We start from the raw sequence: 20,849 nt of genomic DNA, 5'->3' as shown, positions 1-20,849 counted from the left end.
ATTAAATGTCATGCTTTATTCTGCTTGACAAAATGTCCTTCTGACTAGCCTTGGGTCATGTTCATTAGGGCACGCAACGGAAAGCCAAAAGGAGTGTTTCTTATTGGACAAGTCAAGGTCGTCCCTCTGCCTAATTAACACACCTGGCTTATGGTTTGAAAAATGATCATGTCAGCTTCTATTACTGATGGAAAACCTGATAAATAACCCATAGTGTAGATTAAACTCTTTATTTTACAGCATCGTAGCATCTAGGACACAGGTTTACAGTGAAATATTGTAATTTTTTTATGTGTGAAGTGCACAATTGAAAGTGATCTCATAAACACAATACTACTAGATGCAGTATACAAACACAGGAAGAAGGTCATGGTAACGTGTCAAACACAGCGTAGTAGTCTCACAATTACCAACTGCTTGATTGATTTGAATTGCCAACTGTTTTCTACTTGCATGCATTACACTTCTTACCCCTATCATACACAATCACAAAAACAGGGCATGAGCCGCCTCTGTTATTGGTTCAAAAAAGGCAATGGACAGAGTCACGGAGAAGGGATTTCCAGGAAGTGCTCATTTACGTACAAGTATCTAACCTTTTAACATTGCTTAGGACTAACTTCTAGGGAAATACATTTGAATTGGTATTGTACGTTCATACTATATGAACTGAAAGTGAATTTGCATGTGGATGTGCAATTCAGGCATCGACAGTATCACATTTTGGTTTGTTAGACATTAAGGAATTTCACAAACAATGTGACATTACACCTATTGTTAACAAGAGCGAAGCATCTACATGACACACTCGATGTTCTCATCCTCAACTAGACCCTTACAATGCTGTATGCTTTATGTATTGTAAACATTTCTAGCATTTGTACATTTTTTTAGGGTTCAATGTTCCCTATCTTTCAAATGACAACCCACAACTTTTTCCCCCCAAATGATTTATCTTCATTGCCAATGAGCTATTGTAAATCTAAAACCAACACTTAACATACTTTAGTTCACAGTAATAGGTTTAATCCATTATTGACAATGATGGAAGTAAACTAGTGCACATTCAAAAGTACATATACAATATTTAACACCTATTCAAGGTTATTTTAAGTGGAGAATATGTTGACAATGATTTGTGCTTAAAATCTAAAAATCTGGAAAGGGCATTGTACTAGGTCACTATGTGCAAACATTTAATTACATTTGCTCTTTTGAATATCTGACCCAATTATTCCAAGTCCACAAATGGCACTCAAAATTGAATTGTCAGCCCAGGCTTGTGACTGACCCGAACATTTCAATAGTGATAAACGGGTATAGACGACGACTTAAATTCAGCTTAAACGTCTGCAACACCCATTCAATACCACACACTGTTTGGTGACCTTCCTTTCCCCCATCAGCCTCAGTATCTAAGGAAAGTAAAGAGAGAACACTGATGGTACCAGAAGATAACCTCTAGATACAGCATCAACACCTTAACCCGAAAGATATTCAATATGTTAAAGTGGACTGTACATTTGTGTAGTTATGGTACTTTATAGTATATATTTGTACTCTTCCAGTAAAGTACCTGTTCAGTAATGTATTACTTTATATTGTCACCACGGCAATGACAATTCTCATCAGAAAAACAAAGTTACTATCACAGATATGTTGGGCTCTATTCAATCTGCATCGCCTGGAGTTCAGCGTTTATTGGGTGATTTTTCAAGGCAATGTCCCCTGCATTCACAGTAAACCCTGCAGATGTCAGCTTGATTTGAAATTACCTTTACATTTCTATTCTGCAATCAATAACGTTTCAGCGATCCAGATTGAATTGAGTCCTAAATGTATGTCTTTATGGTTACTACGGCCCAATTTAAATTATTAATACTAGTAAGAGGTAAGACTTATCTTTCCAAGATAGAGTGAGACCCGAATAACCTAGAATAAATAGTTATATACTGTCTTGTGGGTCTTGTACGAGACATGCATTAATCTACACAATCTGTACATCTGTGTCATTTTCCAAAAGCCTTTGGATTGACCCTGTTTGTTACCGGTAACTTGGTACACCAAAATGAGTTTTGGCATTCATGTGTGTACCACCAGAGAGCAGAGCTGTAAAGAATGATGTCCACAATACAATGTAAGCACACGGTCCATCAGTGTCCAGCCTTAGCGGTCTGTGTCTACTCCGTCCTCTTCACATTTCATGGCAAGACAAATAAAAAAACAACTGTTCCACACACTCGACCCGGACTGTAAAAATGATTTGCATGACATAATTATGTCAAGGCTTTGGCTCATTCTTCTGATCTGAAAGTCACTCAAAGTTATCTAAATGGATGGTTGATCCATGGATTTGAAATAGAGAACATAATTTCCAGGAGCATCAGTTCATAGCTGACATCTCCATGAAGCCTATTTCCTCTAGAAATAAAGGGACAACCACATGAGAAATTCCTCCAAAACCTCACTGATGTCCCACATCTGTCTCCATCCAAGTTTATTCAGGTCCCATTGTTTCTCACTGTCCCCTGAGATCTGTGGGAGGAGTCCTCTAGCGTACAGGGGTGTGTACAGCAGCGCTCAATCCGAGGTACTCCAGGTTCTCTGCTGCGGGCAGGAAGTGACTACTGGTGGGTGTGGCCTGAGGCAGGAAGTCCTCCTGGTAGTCTGGGTTGCTCTCACATACAGAGCGAGGGAGGGTACTGCGGGCCATGTTGAGATACTCGGGTCCCTCCGGCACGCGTGGCAGGGAGTTGAAGAACTTGTTGTCCGGGTCGTACCCAGAGGTCCGAGTTGCCCAGACTGGCAGGCTGGGGTCCTCATAGTTGGGGTTGAAGACATCAGAGAGCTTGGTGTTCTGGTTCATGTATTCTAGAATACGGTAAGAAAAATGTTAATACCCAGGCTTACAGTAGAGAGCAGTGATGATGCATGTTGCTAAACTGTTACGCTCTCAATGCATTTGTGTTACTGTAAGTTGATCTTTAAGTCAATAACTCGACATGGATACAGTTTGTACTGTACCTGGAAGAGCAGCGAGATCTTGCTCTAGAGAACCACTGTGGGTGGGGACTGTGATGTCTTTCTTTAGAGAACCTCTGTGGGTGGGGTCTGTGATGTCTTTCTCTAGAGAACCACCGTGGGTGGGGTCTGTGATGTAGCGAAGGATCACACTGTTCTCTCTCATCAGATTGCCATTCTGTGGTGAGCAGATCGAAAATTCAAATATCAGCCGTGTGTGTGTGTGTGTTGGTTTGCACGTGTGTTTACCCCTGAGTTGTGGTGCTGGGTGGTCTTGTCGGGGAGAAGATACTCCTCGGCATCGACCACATCCTCCATGTCCTCTGATGTACTGATCAGGCTTCGGTAGAACTTAGAGTCCGTGGGACTGGGCAGGTACATGCAATCATCTCCCTGAAATGGACATTTAAAGTGAATTAGATATAAAATAGCTACCATTCTTAATTAAAAGCTGTATTTTATTTTTGCTTATGTAAAAACGTTTCGGCCATCAACTGCCTTTATCAGAAAGTGAATTAGTCACTATCACGATCACAATCAATACCTTGTCTCTAATGTCCCGTCAAAGAAATAAGAGTTGGTGCAACTATCTAATAGAATAATAATAATATTTCCAATTACCTGAATGACCAGATAGCGAGAAGGATCCCGGGCCATTTTGGAGAACTCAGAGATGAGCTCCCTGAACCGTGGTCTGCTGTCTGCATCAATCATCCAGCCTGAAGGAAAATAAGACTGGCATCAAACCCCTTGTGTGTGTGCGCAATACATATATATCTATGGAGCACATCACTCACATTTGACCATGATCATGTAGACGTCTATGGTACAGATGGGGGGCTGAGGCAAGCGCTCTCCTTTCTCCAGGACTCCAGCGATCTCCCTGGCCGGGATGCCATCGTAGGGCTTCGACCCAAATGTCATCAGCTCCCACAATGTCACACCTTGTATGTCATTACAAGGAACATCATCAGGAAACATTTCAGAAGCTGCAGTTGTTCAGAAGTTCAGTTTATTTGACTATTTCCTCAAATACGTGCTGTACTGTTTGTCCAGTTGGACTTACCGTAGCTCCACACATCGCTCTGATGGGTATAGGTCCAGTGAAGGATGGACTCCAGTGCCATCCACTTTATGGGCACCTAGGAGTAAAGATTATTGGTCAGCCATGGTTATTCACACAGTTAAATCCATTGATCATTCAGTAAAGGTTTAACTGAATTCAATGTTTATTGTTCCAGTAGGGAAATGAAATGTGTTGTACAAAAATAAATGTGACTATTGAAATGGTCAGCGGTGTCGGCTGCTCCAACCTTTCCCCCATCAGCGTGGTACTCCTTCTCGTCGGCGGTGAGCAGCTTGGCCAGTCCAAAGTCTGTGATCTTCAAATGGTGAGGTGTCTTCACCAGAACGTTCCTGGCCGCCAGGTCACGGTGCACCAGGTGACGCTCCTCCAGGTAGTTCATACCCTGCAGACAACATCCAAAAGACTCCTTGTGACTCTGAGGCTGTCCTGATATGGACACTACATCCACAATGGTAGTAGATGAGGCCATTTGTTTCCCTCCACACAATGCAAAGCATTGTATAAATTCAACCCATTATTATTACCAGTAGTAGAATTGGGGGTGATATGTAGGTGCAAAGAGAAAATCATTTTGCCATATAAAATGTTTTTTTTTTACATTTTATATGGTGAATTCACAGATACACTACATGACCAAAAGTATGTGGACACCTGCTTGTCGAATCATGGGTATTAATATGGAGTGTGTCCCCCGATTGCTGCTATAACAGCCTCCACTCTTCTGGTAATGGATTCCACTAGATATTGGAACATTGCTGCGGGGACTTGCTGCCATTCAGCCACAATAGCACTGATGTTTGACGATTAGGCCTGACTCTCAATCGCCATTCCAATTCATCCCAAAGGTGTTCGATGGGGTTGAGTTCAGGGCTCTGTGCAGGCCAGTGAAGTTCTTCCACACCGATCTCGACAAACCATTTCTGTGTGGACCTTGATTTGTGCAAGGGGGCATTGTCATGCTGAAACAGGAAAGGGCCTTCGCCAAACTGTTGCCACAAAGTTGGAAGCACATAATGTGTGCTGTAGCGTTAAGATTTCCCTTCTCTGGGCCCCAGACCATTATTCCTCCTCCAAACTTTTCAGTTGGCACTAGGAATTGGGGCAGGTGGCATTCTCCTGCCATCCGCCCAACCCAGATTTGTCTCTCGGACTGCCAGATGGGGAAGAGTGATTCATCTCTTCAGAGAATGCGTTTCCTCTGCTCCAGAGTCCAATGGCGGTGAGCTTCACACCACTCCAGCTGACACTTGGCATTGCGCATGGTGATCTTAGGCTTATGTGTGGCTGCTCGGCCATGCAAAAGCCATTTCATGAAGCTCCTGAAGAAAACCGTTCTTGTGCTGACGTTGCTTCCAGAGGCAGTTTGGAACTCTGTAGTGAGTGTTGCAACCGAGGACAAATTATTTTTACGTGCTAAGCGCTTCAGCACTCGGCGGTCCCATTCATGAGCCTGTGTCGTGTACCATTTTGCGACTGAGCCGTTGTTGCTCCTAGAGGTTTCCACTTCACAATAACAGCACTTTCAGTTGACCAGGGAAGCTCTAGCAGGGCAGAATTTTGACCAACTGACTTGTTGTAAAGGTGACATCCTATGACAGTGCCACGTTGAAAGTCACTGAGCTCTTCAGTAAGGTCATTCTACTGCCAATGTTTGTCTATGGAGATTGCATGGCTGTATGCTTGATTTTATATACCTGTCAGCAACGGGTTTGGCTGAAATAGCCAAATCCATTCATTTGAAGGGGGGTTCACGTCACATATTTTTGTATATATAGTTCCAAATTCCACCGCTGGTTATCATTATCAAAATGAGGCAAATGAGTGTTTATCCAGAGGTAAGCATTTGTACAAACAAAGCCCTTTTGACCAGGAACTTTAACATATAACCTCCCAACACTTAACCTTCCATGGAGGTCTACTTTGAGGGGGGAATAAACAGCCTCAGATGCCTAATTCACTAACATATTATTTATCAAATACAGCCTTTATAGCTTTTTATGCCTGCTTTGAACCATATTTCCATAGAATCAATAAGACAAGCTGCAAACAGATAGACACCTCTGTGTATTCAATAATTAGCCCTCAGCAGGCTTACTGTACAAATAGACTAAGTAAAGCCAGAGGCAAGGTCCCAACCAAGGCTGGGAAGAGACTGCTGCTCAACCAAGAGGCCTGGGAGGTTGATGGGTGTGAATGTGTGGGGAGGTTAAGCTAATCTTTCAGATTAAACATCCATTCCTAACTACACCTGAAATTGTGGGAAGGCAGAGCGAGTGTCAAAGAAAGCAACGTTTGCTCCCATTTGTAATAATCTATCAAATCAAATCAAATTTTATTTGTCACATGCGCCGAATACAACAAGTGTAGACCTTTACCGTGAAATGCTTACTTACAAGCCCTTAACCAACAGTGCAGTTTCAGAAGAAAATATTTACCAAATAAACTAAAGTAAAGGATAATACAAAGTAACACAATAAAATAACAATAAGAGGCTATTTACAGGGGGTACCGGTACCGGGTCAGCGTGCGGGGTGTAAAGTTTAGAGGTTTCTATTTTCATTTTTTTATTTCACCTTTATTTAACCAGCTAGGCCAGTTCATAACAAGTTCTCATTTACAACTGCGACCTGACCAGATAAAGCAAAGCAGTGCGACACATACAACAACACAGTTACACATGGAATAAACAAACATACAATCAATAATACAGCAGAAAAAGTCTGTATACAGTGTGTGAAAATGAGGTAGGATAAGGGAGGTAAGGCAATAAATAGGCCAAAGTGGTGAAGTAATTACAATATAGCAATTAAACACTGGAATGGTAGATGTGCAGAAGATGATTGTGCAAGTAGAGATACTGGGGTGCAAAGGAGCAAAATAAAAAAAGTACAGTTTGGGGATGAGGTAGTTGGATGGGCTATTTACAGATGGGCTATGCACAGGTGCAGTGATCTGTGAGCTGCTCTGACAGCTGATGCTTAAAGCTAGTGAGGGAGATATGAGTCTCCAGCTTCAGTAATTTTTGCAGTTCGTTCCAGTCATTGGCAGTAGAGAACTGGAAGGAGAGGTGGCCAAAGGAAGAATTGGCTTTGGGAGTGACCAGTGAGATATACCTGCTGGAGCGCGTGCTACGGTTGGATGCTGCTATGTTGACCATTGAGCTGAGATAAGGCAGGTTTTACCTATCAGAGACTTGTAGATGGCCTGGAGCCAGTGGCTTTGGTGACGAGTATGAAGCGAGGGCCAGTCAACGAGAACATACAGGTCGCAGTGGTGGGTAGTATATGGGGCTTTGGTGACAAAACGGATGGCATTGTGATAGACTGCATCCAATTTGCTGAGTAGAGTTTCGGAAGCTATTTTTTAAATGACATCGCCAAAGTCGAAGATCGGTAGGATGGTCAGTTTTACGAGGGTATGTTTGGAAGCATGAGTGAAGGATGCTTTGTTTTGCGAAATAGGAAGTCGATTCAAGATTTAATTTTGGATTGGAGATGCTTAATGTGGGTCTGGAAAGAGTGTTTACAGTCTAACCAGACACCTAGGTATTTGTAGTTGTCCACATATTCTAAGTCAGAAACGTCCAGAGTAGTGATGTTGGACGGGCAGGCAGGTGCGGGCAGCGATCGGTTGAAGAGCATGCATTTAGTTTTACTTGCATTTAAGAGCAGTTGGAGGCCCCGGAAGGAGAGATGTATGGCATTGAATCTTGTCTGGAGGTTAGTTAACACAGTGTCCAAGGAAGGGCCAGAAGTTTACAGAATGGTGTCGCCTGCATAGAGGTGGATCAGAGAATCACCAGCCGCAAAAGCAACATCATTGATGTATACAGAGAAGAGAGTCGGCCCGAGAATTGAACCCTGTGGCACTCCCATAGAGACTGCCAGAGGTCCGGACAACAGGCCCTCCGATTTGACACACTGAACTCTATCAGAGAAGTAGTTGGTGAACCAGGCGAGGCAGTCATTTGAGAAACCAAGGCTGTTGAGTCTGCCGATAAGAATGTGGTGATTGACAGAGTTAAAAGCCTTGGCCAGGTCGAAGAATACGGCTGCACAGTAATGTCTCTTATCGATGGCGGTTATGATATCGTTTAGGACCTTGAGCATGGCTGAGGTGCACCCATGACCAGCTCTGAAGCCAGATTGCATAGCGGAGAAGGTAAGGTGGGAATCGTAATGGTCGGTAATCTGTTTGTCAACTTGGTTTTCAAAGACCTGAGAAAGACAGGGTAGGATAGATAGATATAGGTCTGTAACAGTTTGGGTCTAGAGTGTCTCCCCCTTTGAGGAGGAGGATGACCGCGGCAGCTTTCCAATCTTTGGGAATCTCAGACGATACGAAAGAGAGGTTGAACAGGCTAGTAATAGGGGTTGCAACAATTTTGGCAGATAATTTTAGAAAGAGAGGGCCCAGATTGTCTAGCCCGGGGGGGGTCCAGATTTTGCAATTGCAGGTAATTTGTACATGTAGGTAGGTGTGAAGTGACTATGCATAGACAAAAACAAAGAATAGCAGCAGTGTACAAAACAAATGGGGGGGTCTATGACTTGGGGGACTGGAGTTTCTGACAATTTTATGGGCTTTCCTCTGACACCACCTATTATATACAGTGGGGAGAACAAGTATTTGATACACTGCCGATTTTGCAGGTTTTCCTACTTACAAAGCATGTAAAGGGCTGTAATTTTTATCATAGGTACACCTCAACTGTGTGAGACGGAATCAAAAACAAAAATCCAGAAAATCACATTGTATGATTTTTAAGTAATTCATTTGCATTTTAATGCATGACATTAGTATTTGATACATCAGAAAAGCATAACTTATTATTTGGAACAGAAACCTTTTTTTGCAATTACAGAGATCATATGTTTCCTGTAGTTCTTGACCAGGTTTGCACACATTGCAGCAGGGATTTTGGCCCACTCCTCCATATAGACCTTCTCCAGATCCTTCAGGTTTCGGGGCTGTCGCTGGGCAATACAGACTTTCAGCTCCCTCCAAAAATGTCCTATTGGGTTCAGGTCTGGAGACTGGCTAGGCCACTCCAGGACCTTGAGATGCTTCTTACGGAGCCACTCCTTAGTTGCCCTGGCTGTGTGTTTTGGGTCGTTGTCATGCTGGAAGACCCAGCCACGACCCATCTTCAATGCTCTTACTGAGGGAAGGAGATTGTTGGCCAAGATCTCGCAATACATGGCCCATCCATCCTCCCCTCAATACGGTGCAGTCGTCCTGTCCCCTTTGCAGAAAAGCATCCCCAAAGAATGATGTTTCCACTTCCATGCTTCACAGTTGGGATGGTGTTCTTGGGGTTGTACTCATCCATTTTCTTCCTCCAAACACGGCGAGTGGAGTTTAGACCAAAAAGCTCTATTTTTGTCTCATCAGACCACATGACCTTCTCCCATTCCTCCTCTGGATCATTCAGATGGTCATTGGCAAACTTCAGACGGGCCTGGATATGTGCTGGCTTGAGCAGGGGGACCTTGCGTGCGCTGCAGGATTTTAATCCATGACGGCGTAGTGTGTTACTAATGGTTTTCTTTGAAACTGTGGTCCCAACTCTCTTCAGGTCATTGACCAGGTCCTGCCGTGTATATCTGGGCTGATCCCTCACCTTCCTTATAATCATTAATGCCCCACAAAGTGAGATCTTGCATGGAGCCCAAGACCAAGGGTGATTGACCGTCATCTTTAACTTCATCCATTTTCTAATAATTGCACCAACAGTTGTTGCCTTCTCACCAAGCTGCTTGCCTATTATCCTGTAGCCCATCCCAGCCTTGTACAGGTCTACAATTTTATCCCTTATGTCCTAACACAGCTCTCTGGCCTTGGCCATTGTGGAGAGACTGGAGTCTGTTTGATTGAGTGTGTGGACAGGTGTCTTTTATACAGGTAATGAGTTCAAACAGGTGCAGTTAATACAGGTAATGAGTGGAGAACAGGAGGGCCTCTTAAAGAAAAACTAACAGGTCTGTGAGAGCCGGAATTCTTACTGGTTGGTAGGTGATCAAATATTTATGTCATGCAATAAAATGCAAATGAATTACTTAAAAATCATACAATGTGATTTTCTGGATTTTTGTTTTAGATTCCATCTCTCACAGTTGAAGTGTACCTGTGATAAAAATTACAGACCTCTACATGCTTTGTAAGTTGGAAAACCTGCAAAATCGGCAATCAAATCCTAGTTCTCCCCACTGTAGGTCCTGGATTGCAGGCAGCTAGGCCCCACTGATGTACTGGGCCGTACATCATGTCAAATCTTTTCAGTCTTCTGAGGGGGAAAAGGTTTTGTCGTGCCCTCTTCATAACTGTCTTGGTGTGTTTGGACCATGATAGATCGTTGGTGATGTGAACACCATGGAACTTGAAACTCCCGAACCGCTCCACTACAGTCCCGTTGATGAGAATGGGGACCTGTTCGGCCCTCCTTTTCCTGTAGTCCATGATCAGGTCCTTTGTCTTGCTCACAGTGAGGGAGAGGTTGTTGTCCTGGCACTACACTGCCAGTTCTCTGACCTCCTCCCTATAGGCTGTCTCATCGTTGTCGGTGATCAGGCCTAACACCGTTGTGTCGTCAGCAAACTTAATGATGGTGTTGGAGTCGTGTTTGGCCACGCAGTCGTTGGTGAACAGGGAGTACAGGAGGGGACTAAGTACACACCCTTGAGGGGTCCCAGTGTTGAGGATCAGAATGGCAGACCTGTTGTTGCCTAACCTTACCACCTGGGGGCTGCCCGTCAGTAAGTCCAGGATCCAGTTGCAGAGGGAGGTGTTTAGTCCCAGGGTCCTTAGCTTAGTGATGAAATTCGTGGCACATGGTGTAGAACGCTGAGCTGTAGTCAGTGAACAGCATTCTCACATAGGTGTTCATTTTGTCCAGGTGGGAAAGGGCAGTATGGAGTGTGATTGAGATTGTGTCATCTGTTGATCTGTTGGGGGCGGTATGCGAATTGGAGTGAGTCTAGGGTATCCGGGAGGATGCTGTTAATGTGAGCCATGACCAGCTTTTCAAAGCACTTCATCGCTACTAACGTGAGTGCTATGGGGCGGTAAACATTTAGGCAGGTTACCATTGCTTCCTTGGACACAGGGACTATGGTGGTCTGCTTGAAACATGTAGGTATTACAGACACAGTCAGGGAGAGGTTGAAAATGTCGGTGAAGATACTTGCCAGTTGGTCCGCACATGCTTTGAGTACACGTCCTGGTAATCCATCTGGCTCCGCGGCTTTGTGAATGTTGACCTATTTAAAGGTTTTGTTCACATCAGCTACCGAGAGCATTATCACACAGTCATTCAGAACAGCTGGTGCTCTTGTGCATGCTGTGTTGCTTGCCTCGAAGCGAGCATAAAACGTGTACTCAAAGCATGTGCGGACCAACTGGCAAGTATCTTCACTGACATTTTCAACCTCTCCCTGACTGTGTCTGTAATACCTACATGTTTCAAGCAGACCACCATAGAACATTTGAACATCTTGGCCATGTTCTGTTATAATCTCCACCCGGCACAGCCGGAAGAGGACTGGCCACCCCACATATGCTCTCTCTAATTCTCTTTCTTTCTCTCTCTCGGAGGACCTGAGCCCTAGGACCATGCCCCAGGACTACCTGACACGATGACTCCTTGCTGTCCCCAGTCCACCTGGCCGTGCTGCTGCTCCAGTTTCAACTGTTCTGCCTTATTATTATTCGACCATGCTGGTCATTTAGGAACATTTGAACATCTTGGCCATGTTCTGTTATAATCTCTACCCGGCACAGCCAGAAGAGGACTGGCCACCCCACATAGCCTGGTTCCTCTCTAGGTTTCTTCCTAGGTTTTGGCCTTTCTAGGGAGTTTTTCCCAACCACCGTGCTTCTACACCTGCATTGCTTGCTGTTTGGGGTTTTAGGCTGGGTTTCTGTACAGCACTTTGAGATATCAGCTGATGTACGAAGGGCTATATAAATAAATTTGATTTGATTTGATAAAAGGCATTTAGCTCGTCTGGTAGGCTCGCGTCACTGGGCAGCTCGCGTCTGAGTTTCCCTTTGTCGTCCTTAAGAGTTTTAAAGCCCTGCCACATCCGATGAGCGTCAGAGTCGGTGTAGTAGGATTCAATCTTAATCCTGCATTGATGCTTTGCTTGTTTGATGGTTCGTCTGAGGGCATAGAGGAATTTCTTATAGGCTTTGGGATTAGTGTCCCGCTCCTTGAAAGCGGCAGCTCTAGCCTTTAGCTCGATGCGGATGTTGCCCGTAATTCATCGCTTCTGGTTGGGATATGTACGTATGGTCAATGTGGGGACGACGTCGTCGATGCCCTTATTGATGAAGCTGATGACTGAGGTGGTATACTCCTCAAAGCCATTGGTTGAATCCCGGAACATATTCCAGTCTTTGCTAGCAAAACAATCCTGTAGCGTAGCATCCACCCCATCTGACCACTTCAACTATGACAGACAAAATGAGAAAACAAATCCAGAAAATCACATTGTAGGATTTTTAATGAATTTTTTGCAAATTATGGTGGCAAATAAGTATTTGGTCAATAACAAAAGCTTATCTCAATACTTTGTTATATACCCTTTGTTTGCAATGACAGAGGTCAAACGTTTTCTGTAAGTCTTCACAAGGTTTTCACACACTGTTGCTGGTATTTTGGCCCATTTCTCCATGCAGATCTCCTCTATGGCAGTGATGTTTTGGAGCTGTTGCTGGGCAACACGGACTTTCAACTCCCTCCAAAGATTTTCTAATGGGTTGAGATCTGGAGACTGGCTAGGCCACTCCAGGACCTTGAAATGCTTCTATTGAAGCCACTCCTTCGTTGCCCGGGCGGTGTGTTTGGGATCATTGTCATGCTGAAAGACCCAGCCACGTTTCATCTTCAATGCCCTTGCTGATGGAAGGAGGTTTCCACTCAAAATCTCGATACATGGCCCCATTCATTATTTCCTTTACACGGATCAGTCGTCCTGGTCCCTTTGCAGAAAAACAGCCCCAAAGCATGATGTCTCCACCCCCATGCTTCACAATAGGTATGGTGTTCTTTGGATGCAACTCAGCATTCTTTGTCCTCCAAACGCGACGAGTTGAGTTTTTACCAAAAAGTTATATTTTGGTTTCATCTGACCATATGATATTCTCCCAATCTTCTTCTGGATCATCCAAATTCTCTCTAGCAAACTTCAGATGGGCCTGGACATGTACTGGCTGAAGCAGGGGGACACGTCTGGCACTGCAGGATTTGAGTCCCTGGCGGCGTAGTGTGTTACTGATGGTAGGCTTTGTTACTTTGGTCCCAGCTCTTTGCAGGTCATTCACTAGGTCCCCCCGTGTGGTTCTGGGATTTTTGCTCACCGTTCTTGTGATCATTTTGACCCCACAGGGTGAGATCTTGCATGGAGCCCCAGATCGAGGGAGATTATCAGTGGTCTTGTATGTCTTCCATTTCCTAATAATTGCTCCCACAGTTGATTTCTTCAAACCAAGCTGCTTACCTATTGCAGATTCAGTCTTCCCAGCCTGGTGCAGGTCTACAATTATGTTTCTGGTGTCCTTTGACAGCTCTTTGGTCTTGGCCATAGTGGAGTTTGGAGTGTGACTGTTTGAGGTTGTGGACAGGTGTCTTTTATACTGATAACAAGTTCAAACAGGTGCCATTAATACAGGTAACGAGTGGTTACACCATGTGAGAGCCAGAAATATTGCTTGTTTGTAGGTGACCATATACTTATTTTCCTCCATAATTTGCAAATAATTTGCAAATAAATTCATTAAATATTTTCTGGATTTTTTTTGTACCTATTTGTACCTATGATGAAAATTACAGGCCTCTCATCTTTTTAAGTGGGAGAACTTGCACAATTGGTGTCTGACTAAATAATTTTTTGCCCCACTGTATATACAAAAAAAAAATATATAAAAAAAGTTGATTCATTATTTTTTATTTATTTTTTAAACCTTGTCAGGATTCGATCTTGTAACCTTCCAGTTAATTGCTACCTGCCGCCCCAAGTAGCCTAGTGGTTGGAGCGTTGGACCAAAAGTAACCAAAAGGCTCCAAGCTGATAAGGTAAAAAAAAAAAACATGTAAAAAAATGATCTGCCACCCCAGGTAGCCTAGTGACGGGGATCTGGGCCTGTTCCCGGCAGAGCAGTATATCTTTCTTGTCGGACTCGTTAAAGGAAAAAGCTTCTTCCAGTCCGTGGTGAATAATCCCAGTTCTGATGTCCAGGAGTTATTTTCGATCATGAGAAACGGTAGCAGCAACATTATGTATAAAATAAGTAAAAACATAAGTTACAAACAAAGCAAAAAAACAAAAAAATAGCACAATTGATTACAGGCATGTAAAACGTCAGCCATCCTCTTCGGTGCCTTTTTAACCATCCTGCGCGAGCTACCGTCCATCTACATATTGCAGACACATCTGGTTATCCAGCTGTGATAGCGGCTGGCATGGTTCTATTCGAGTCTTGTCGCGTTAGTCAGATCCAGATTGACTGACAATGTAGCTACTTCTTTGACAGAGGCTTGCTAATGATTTGTTAGAAGGTTCTGTTTCCCCAGAAGTAATTGGTACAGTATACTTGTATACAGAAATAAGACACAAATGTAAGTTAACACAGCAGTTATTTCCTGTATGCTCACCTTTGCGATCTGTACACACCAGTTGAGTAGGCACTGGGAGCCGATGAGGTCCTTGTTCTCCTTGACATAGTCCAGCAGACAGCCATAGGGCATGATCTGGGTGATGAGCTGCACCGTGGACGTCAGGCAGATGCCCAGCAGACGACATACGTGGGGGTGCTCCACACTGGCCATCACATAGGCCTCCTGAAGACAGAAAACATGGGGAAGGGGGGGTCATCTTCAGATCTCACAACGTCTGAAGAAGTGTTTAACATCTCAGGAAGGAACCACATTAATATGATATGGCAATCTGCTGAAAAGCGCAACTGCAGTAAAAAGGGAACATTGACCGCTTGGGCTTCATTCAGGATATCTACTATACGAACAGTTGACTCACGTCTAGAATCTCCTTGTTGGCTTTGGGAGATGTGGCCTCTCTCAACACCTTAATGGCAACAGGGATCTTCACGTTTTCTCCCTCAGGAATCCACACGCCCTGGGGAGAAAAAACACACGTTTATTAGGTCTGGAATGATACCAGTATCGCAATATTTCTTCCATGCCAAAAATGTAATCACGAAGCAGACCAAACTCTTTGTTCCTTTAAAAATCTGCTGTATGTTAAATATTATGTGCTGTAGCTTGGAAAATAAATGTGACTCTGGATGACAACACAATGGTGTTTGTTTCCAACATTAATAACATCAAATTAAACATTAATGTGTAAATGTAATCTGTTGCTGTATTTTCTTTTGTGTCCTCTGTGATGGTTTTGTTTGTCTTGTGTAGTTTCTTAATCATTGTACCTAAACTGTATGTGTAAACATGTATACGCAGGGCCCAGCTGTAATAGAGACCTTGGTCTCAGTCTGTGCTCCGTGTTGAAATAAAGGTATAATAGACAGCATCGTGAAGAAGGTGCAGCAGCGCCTCTTCAACCTCAGGAGGCTGAAGAAATTCGGCACTCACAAACTTCTACAGATGCACATACGAGAGCATCCTGGCGGGCTGTATCACCGCCTGGTACGGCAACTGCTCCGCCCACAACCGTAAGTCTCTCCGGAGGGTAGTGAGGTCTGCACAACGCATCACCGGGGGCAAACTACCTGCTCTCCAGGACATCTACACCACCCGATGTTACAGGAAGGCCATAAAGATCATCAAGGACAACAACCACCCGAGCCACTGCCTGTTCACCCCGCTATCATCCAGAAGGCGAGGTCAGTAGAGGTGCATCAAAGCTGGGACCGAGAGACTGAAAAATAGCTTCTATCTCAAGGCCATCAGACGGTTAAACAGCCACCACTAACATTGAGTGGCTGCTGCCAACACACTGACTCAACTCCAGCCACTTTAATAATGGGAATTGATGGGAAATGATGTAAAATATATCACTAGCCACTTTAAACAATGCTACCTAATAAATGTTTACATACCCTACATTATTCATCTCATATGTATACGTATATACTGTACTCTATATCATCTACTGCATCCTTATGTAATACATGTATCACTAGCCACTTTAACTATGCCACTTTGTTTACATACTCATCTCATATGTATATACTGTACTCAATACCATCTACTGTATCTTGCCTATGCTGCTCTGTACCGTCACTCATTCATATATCTTTATGTACATATTCTTTATCCCCTTACACTTGTGTATAAGACAGTAGTTTTGGAATTGTTAGTTAGATTACTTGTTGGTTATTACTGCATTATCGTAACTAGAAGCACAAGCATTTCGCTACACTCGCATTAACATTAAAGAAGTTAAATCCGCTTTGTGTTTTGTTTCCTTGCCACGATACTAACGAGTATCGCAATACTGGTATCGTCCCAGCTCTAACGTTTGTCACCTTTAATAAACGAATGAGCACATACTATTCTATCACTGGACGAGGAACACCTCGTAAGATCTGTTTGATCACTAGTGATTTGTGTAAAGTGTGACTGACGGGATTTGGACCCTGGTGACCTGCCACAAGATGTTGTTCTTCCGCTGAGGTAAAGCTTTGGGAGCAGGGTTGGACTCAATTCAGAATTTTGGAATCGACTCACATTCAACAGATTCTGAGGAAATATAATTTCATTCAGTGCAATTCTTATAAATTCTATTCAGTCATTGAATCTGACAGGTCACACTTACAGATTACAAAGAATATATAATTTTTCTCTGGCAGCAATGTTCATATACAGTATACTCTTTTAACCTTAGTGTATAGAATAGCCAAATATATTTGCACGAACCATTTCATTTGTTTGGCTCCTTTTCTAAGCCTCAGGATCAATTTTGAGGATTCAACTAATGCATTCTGGGAATGTTGTATTTTCCCAAGATTTAACCAATTTTAAGTGATTAATGAAATATAATAACGTAGAATATTCACATCCAGGTTTTGTTATCCTCGATCATTCATTGAAGAGTTTTTCCTGTAAATAAATGTTTTCAACAATATTTTATATGTACAGTGCATTCGGAAAGTATTCAGTCCCCTTTTTCCACATTTTGTTACATTACAGCCTTATTCTCAAATGGATTTAAAAAATAATAATCTTCATCAATCTATACATTTTGGTATTTTATACAAATAAAAAACGGAAATATTACATTTACTTAGGTATTCTGACCATTTACTCAGCACTGTTGAAGCATCTTTGGCAGCGATTACAGCCTCGAGTCTTCTTGGGTATGATGCTACAAGTTTGGCACACCTGTATTTGGAGAATTTCTCAAATTATTTCCTGCAGATCCTCTCAAGCTTTGTCAGGTAGGATGAAGAGCGTCGCTACACAGCTATTTTCAGCTCTCTCATGAGATGTTCAGGTTCAAGTCCGGGCTCTGGCTGGGCCACTCAAGGATGTTCAGAGACTTGAATCAAAGCCACTCCTGCATTGTATTGGCTGTGTGCTTAGGGTTGTTGTCCTGTTAGAAGGTGAACCTTTGTCCCAACCTGAGGTCCTGAGCACTCTGGAGCAGGTGTTTATCAAGAATCTCTCTGTACTTTGCCTCGTTCATCTTTCCCTCGATCCTGACTAGTCTCCCAGTCCCTGCCTCTGAAAAACATCCCCACATGCTGCCGCCACCACGCTTCACCGTAGGGATGGTGCCAGGTCTGGAATTCAGGCCAAATAGTTCAGTCTTGGTTTCATCAGACCAGAGAATATTGTTTCTCATAGTTTGAGAGTCTTTAGGTGCCTTTTGGCAAACTCTAAGGTGGGCTGTCATGTGCCTATTGAGGAGTGGCTTCCATCTGGCCACTCTACTATAAAGGCCTGATTGGTGGAGTGCTACAGAGATCATTGTCCTTCTTGAAAGTTCTCCCATCTCCACAGAGGAACCAAAAATATAAAATTTCCACTCATCAGACCAAAGGACAGATTTCCACCATTCTAATGTCCATTGCTTGTGTTTCTTGGCCCAAGCAAGTATCTTCTTAATACTGGTGTCCTTTAGTAGTGGTTTCTTTGCAGCAATTGGACCACGAATGCCTGATTCACAAAGTCTCCTCTGAACAGTTGATTTTGAGATGTGTCTGTTACTTGAACTCTGTGAAGCATTTATTTGGTCTGCAATCTCAGATGCAGTTACCTCTAATGAACTTATCCTCTGCAGCAGAGGTAACTCTGGGTTTTCCTTTCCTGTGGTGGTCCTCATGAAAGCCAGTTTTATCATAGCACTTGATGGTTTTTGCGACTGCACTTAAATAAACTTTAAAAGATCTTGAAATTTCTGGATTGACTGACCTTCATGTCGTAAAATAATGATTGACTGTCATTTCTCTTTGCTTATTTGAGCTGTTCTTGCCATAATGGACTTGGTCTTTTACCAAATAGGCTATCTTCTGTATACCACCACCACCTTGTCACAACACAACTGATTGGCTCAAACGCATTAAGATGGAAATAAATTCCACAAATTAACTTTTAACAAGGTACACCTTGTTGAAGCTGGTTGAGAGAATGCCAAGTGTGTGCAAAGCTGTCGTCAAGGCAAAGGGTGGCTACTTCGAAGAATCTCAAATATAATATCTATTTTGATTTTGTTAACACTTTTTTTTGTTATTCTACAATGTAGAAAATAGTCAAATAAAGAAAAACCCTTGAATGAGTAGGTGTGTCCAAACTTTTGACTGGTACTGTGTATAATGACATTTGATGTTTTATACACAATTGTTTGTATATTTGTATAGACTATACATCATATAGAATAGAAGAGGCGTTTACATTTCATTTAAATTCACTGAATTAAAATATATTTCCTTTAATACAAATACAAATTCGAATTACAATTCGGTTTCCTGTTTACTACTTCAATTCAAGTTCAAGAACTGAATTGGAAATTATGAGGCATTCTCAATTCAATTCTGAATTGAGCCCAACCATGTTGAGAGCAAACACAAGTCTTCAGGTCTCAGGTAAGATTACTCATTCACGGTCTGAACCACCTCCATTAAAAAAAGCATTGATCACTCTGCTTACCTTAAAGACAGTCCCAAAGGCCCCTGATCCCAACACTTTGATCTTCTTAAACTCGGTCTCCTTCAGAATGCGGAGCAGGGCCTGGTTGGGTGCCTCTCCACTTGGGGTCAGGGGTTCAACCAACTATGGGACCAGCAACAAAGCAAGTGTAATTATCTACCTACTGTACGTCATTGTGGTCCTGTAAAGGTGTTAACGTGTATGTTGGTCCCTCTTGTTGAATGATCAACATGAGCGTGTCACGTCTGTGACTGAGTCTATATGTGTCCATGTCTGATGCATACCCAAGTATACAGTTTGTGAACGGTACAGTTTGTGAACAGTACAGTTTGTGTCCTCCCTCTGGCAGTGTGGTCTCTGTCTGTTACCTCTCTTTCCTGCAGCAGGCGGCGCAGCGTCCTCTTCCTGACGATGTGACGTCTGCGGACTAGCACGAACACACCCAAGGCCAGGACCACAAATACTAGGAGGCCTCCCACCACACTGGCAGCCACCGCCGATGGGACGGGACCACTGGGAAAGCAGCAACAACACAAGAGGTGAGTTTCCTGGTAGCTTCTTAATAAAAACATCTGATCTCAAACACTTTGTGACAATTGCTGATGTATAAAAGCCTTCATTAAATACATTTGATTGGTTGATTGATTGATCTTTCATCTGTTGCCTATACTGGATTTATGTAAGGTTACATCAACCTAGATCACTTAGCACTTGATCTATCTTGATCTTTCACTATGATATGGTTTCGGCGTTAGCCTGATCCCAGATGTGTTTGTGTGTATTACTATAGTCATTGTCACACCAAACAGCACAAACAGATGTGTAATCGGACTGGTTTCTTGTTGCTTTATCTGAAGTATCTCGCTCACCCTCTGGCATTGCAGCCATTCAGTCCAGGTCCAGAGCATCTATAAAAAGAAAGGAGGGAATACTATTCTCAGAGTGACTACTTCACACAGTCCTGACCATGGTAAACACTCATCATAGTGTCTGAATATACAATCATTGAAAAAAGGCTGACATTGCCTTTACAACGAGGAGTTAGAGATCGCTGTGTAGACTGTGCCTCACCCGTCGGTGCAGTTCTCATGGCAGAGCTGACATTCTCTGTTCTTGTCAGCGTATTTCCAGATGGGCCTGTCCACGTCCCCGAGAACGCCACGTGGGCACCGATAGACACAGTGGGGGCCATCTTTGACGTGGGCGCACTCCACACACTTATCAGGGCCCTTCAGAGTGGAGGGTCAGAGGTTGGAATTGTTGATCTAATTGTTGTCTTGAGTGAAAATACAGCTGACTTTGCAATATTTGCCAAATCACACAGAATTCTCATCAAACATTCAGAATTTGCTACACAACTCAATAGCTATCGCACCTGAATGACAAAATAATTAAACAAGATGAGACAATTCAGATGGATATAAAGTTAAAGGAGCGTACAGATCCAAAGCAGCTTCCGGTTCCGTTCTTCACCATACATTCTTGGTCACACTCTAGGCACATGTTGTTCAACATATACTCTCTTGGCGTCCTGAGAAGGCAAGAGGAAGGCGAGGAAAAACTATCAAAACATTGACACAGCACAACCCTCCATCTCGTGTAGGGTATAGATCACAT

The 20,849-nt window shown here is 43.2% G+C and overlaps 1 protein-coding gene across 1 annotated transcript in view; it reads right to left on the bottom strand.

Moving 5' to 3' along the window:
• Window positions 1-216: 216 nt before the first annotated feature.
• The window catches only part of LOC135522879 (melanoma receptor tyrosine-protein kinase-like), a 58,454-nt gene continuing 37,821 nt past the window's right edge, over window positions 217-20,849 (bottom strand). Inside the window, exons 14-27 of the mRNA XM_064949532.1 lie at window positions 20,673-20,763; window positions 20,304-20,461; window positions 20,102-20,140; window positions 19,601-19,745; window positions 19,233-19,355; window positions 15,142-15,240; window positions 14,763-14,948; window positions 4,335-4,490; window positions 4,088-4,163; window positions 3,819-3,965; window positions 3,643-3,740; window positions 3,271-3,414; window positions 3,025-3,199; window positions 217-2,871 (exon numbers count right to left, since the gene is read on the bottom strand). Coding sequence (XP_064805604.1) covers window positions 2,552-2,871; window positions 3,025-3,199; window positions 3,271-3,414; window positions 3,643-3,740; window positions 3,819-3,965; window positions 4,088-4,163; window positions 4,335-4,490; window positions 14,763-14,948; window positions 15,142-15,240; window positions 19,233-19,355; window positions 19,601-19,745; window positions 20,102-20,140; window positions 20,304-20,461; window positions 20,673-20,763 — 1,957 coding nt within the window. The 3' untranslated portion in view covers window positions 217-2,551. The remainder of the gene's footprint in view (window positions 2,872-3,024; window positions 3,200-3,270; window positions 3,415-3,642; window positions 3,741-3,818; window positions 3,966-4,087; window positions 4,164-4,334; window positions 4,491-14,762; window positions 14,949-15,141; window positions 15,241-19,232; window positions 19,356-19,600; window positions 19,746-20,101; window positions 20,141-20,303; window positions 20,462-20,672; window positions 20,764-20,849) is intronic.

Source organism: Oncorhynchus masou, chromosome 30 (assembly GCF_036934945.1).
Source record: "Oncorhynchus masou masou isolate Uvic2021 chromosome 30, UVic_Omas_1.1, whole genome shotgun sequence".
Classification (NCBI taxonomy): domain Eukaryota; kingdom Metazoa; phylum Chordata; class Actinopteri; order Salmoniformes; family Salmonidae; genus Oncorhynchus; species Oncorhynchus masou.
This window is presented reverse-complemented; position numbering and strand designations above follow the sequence as displayed.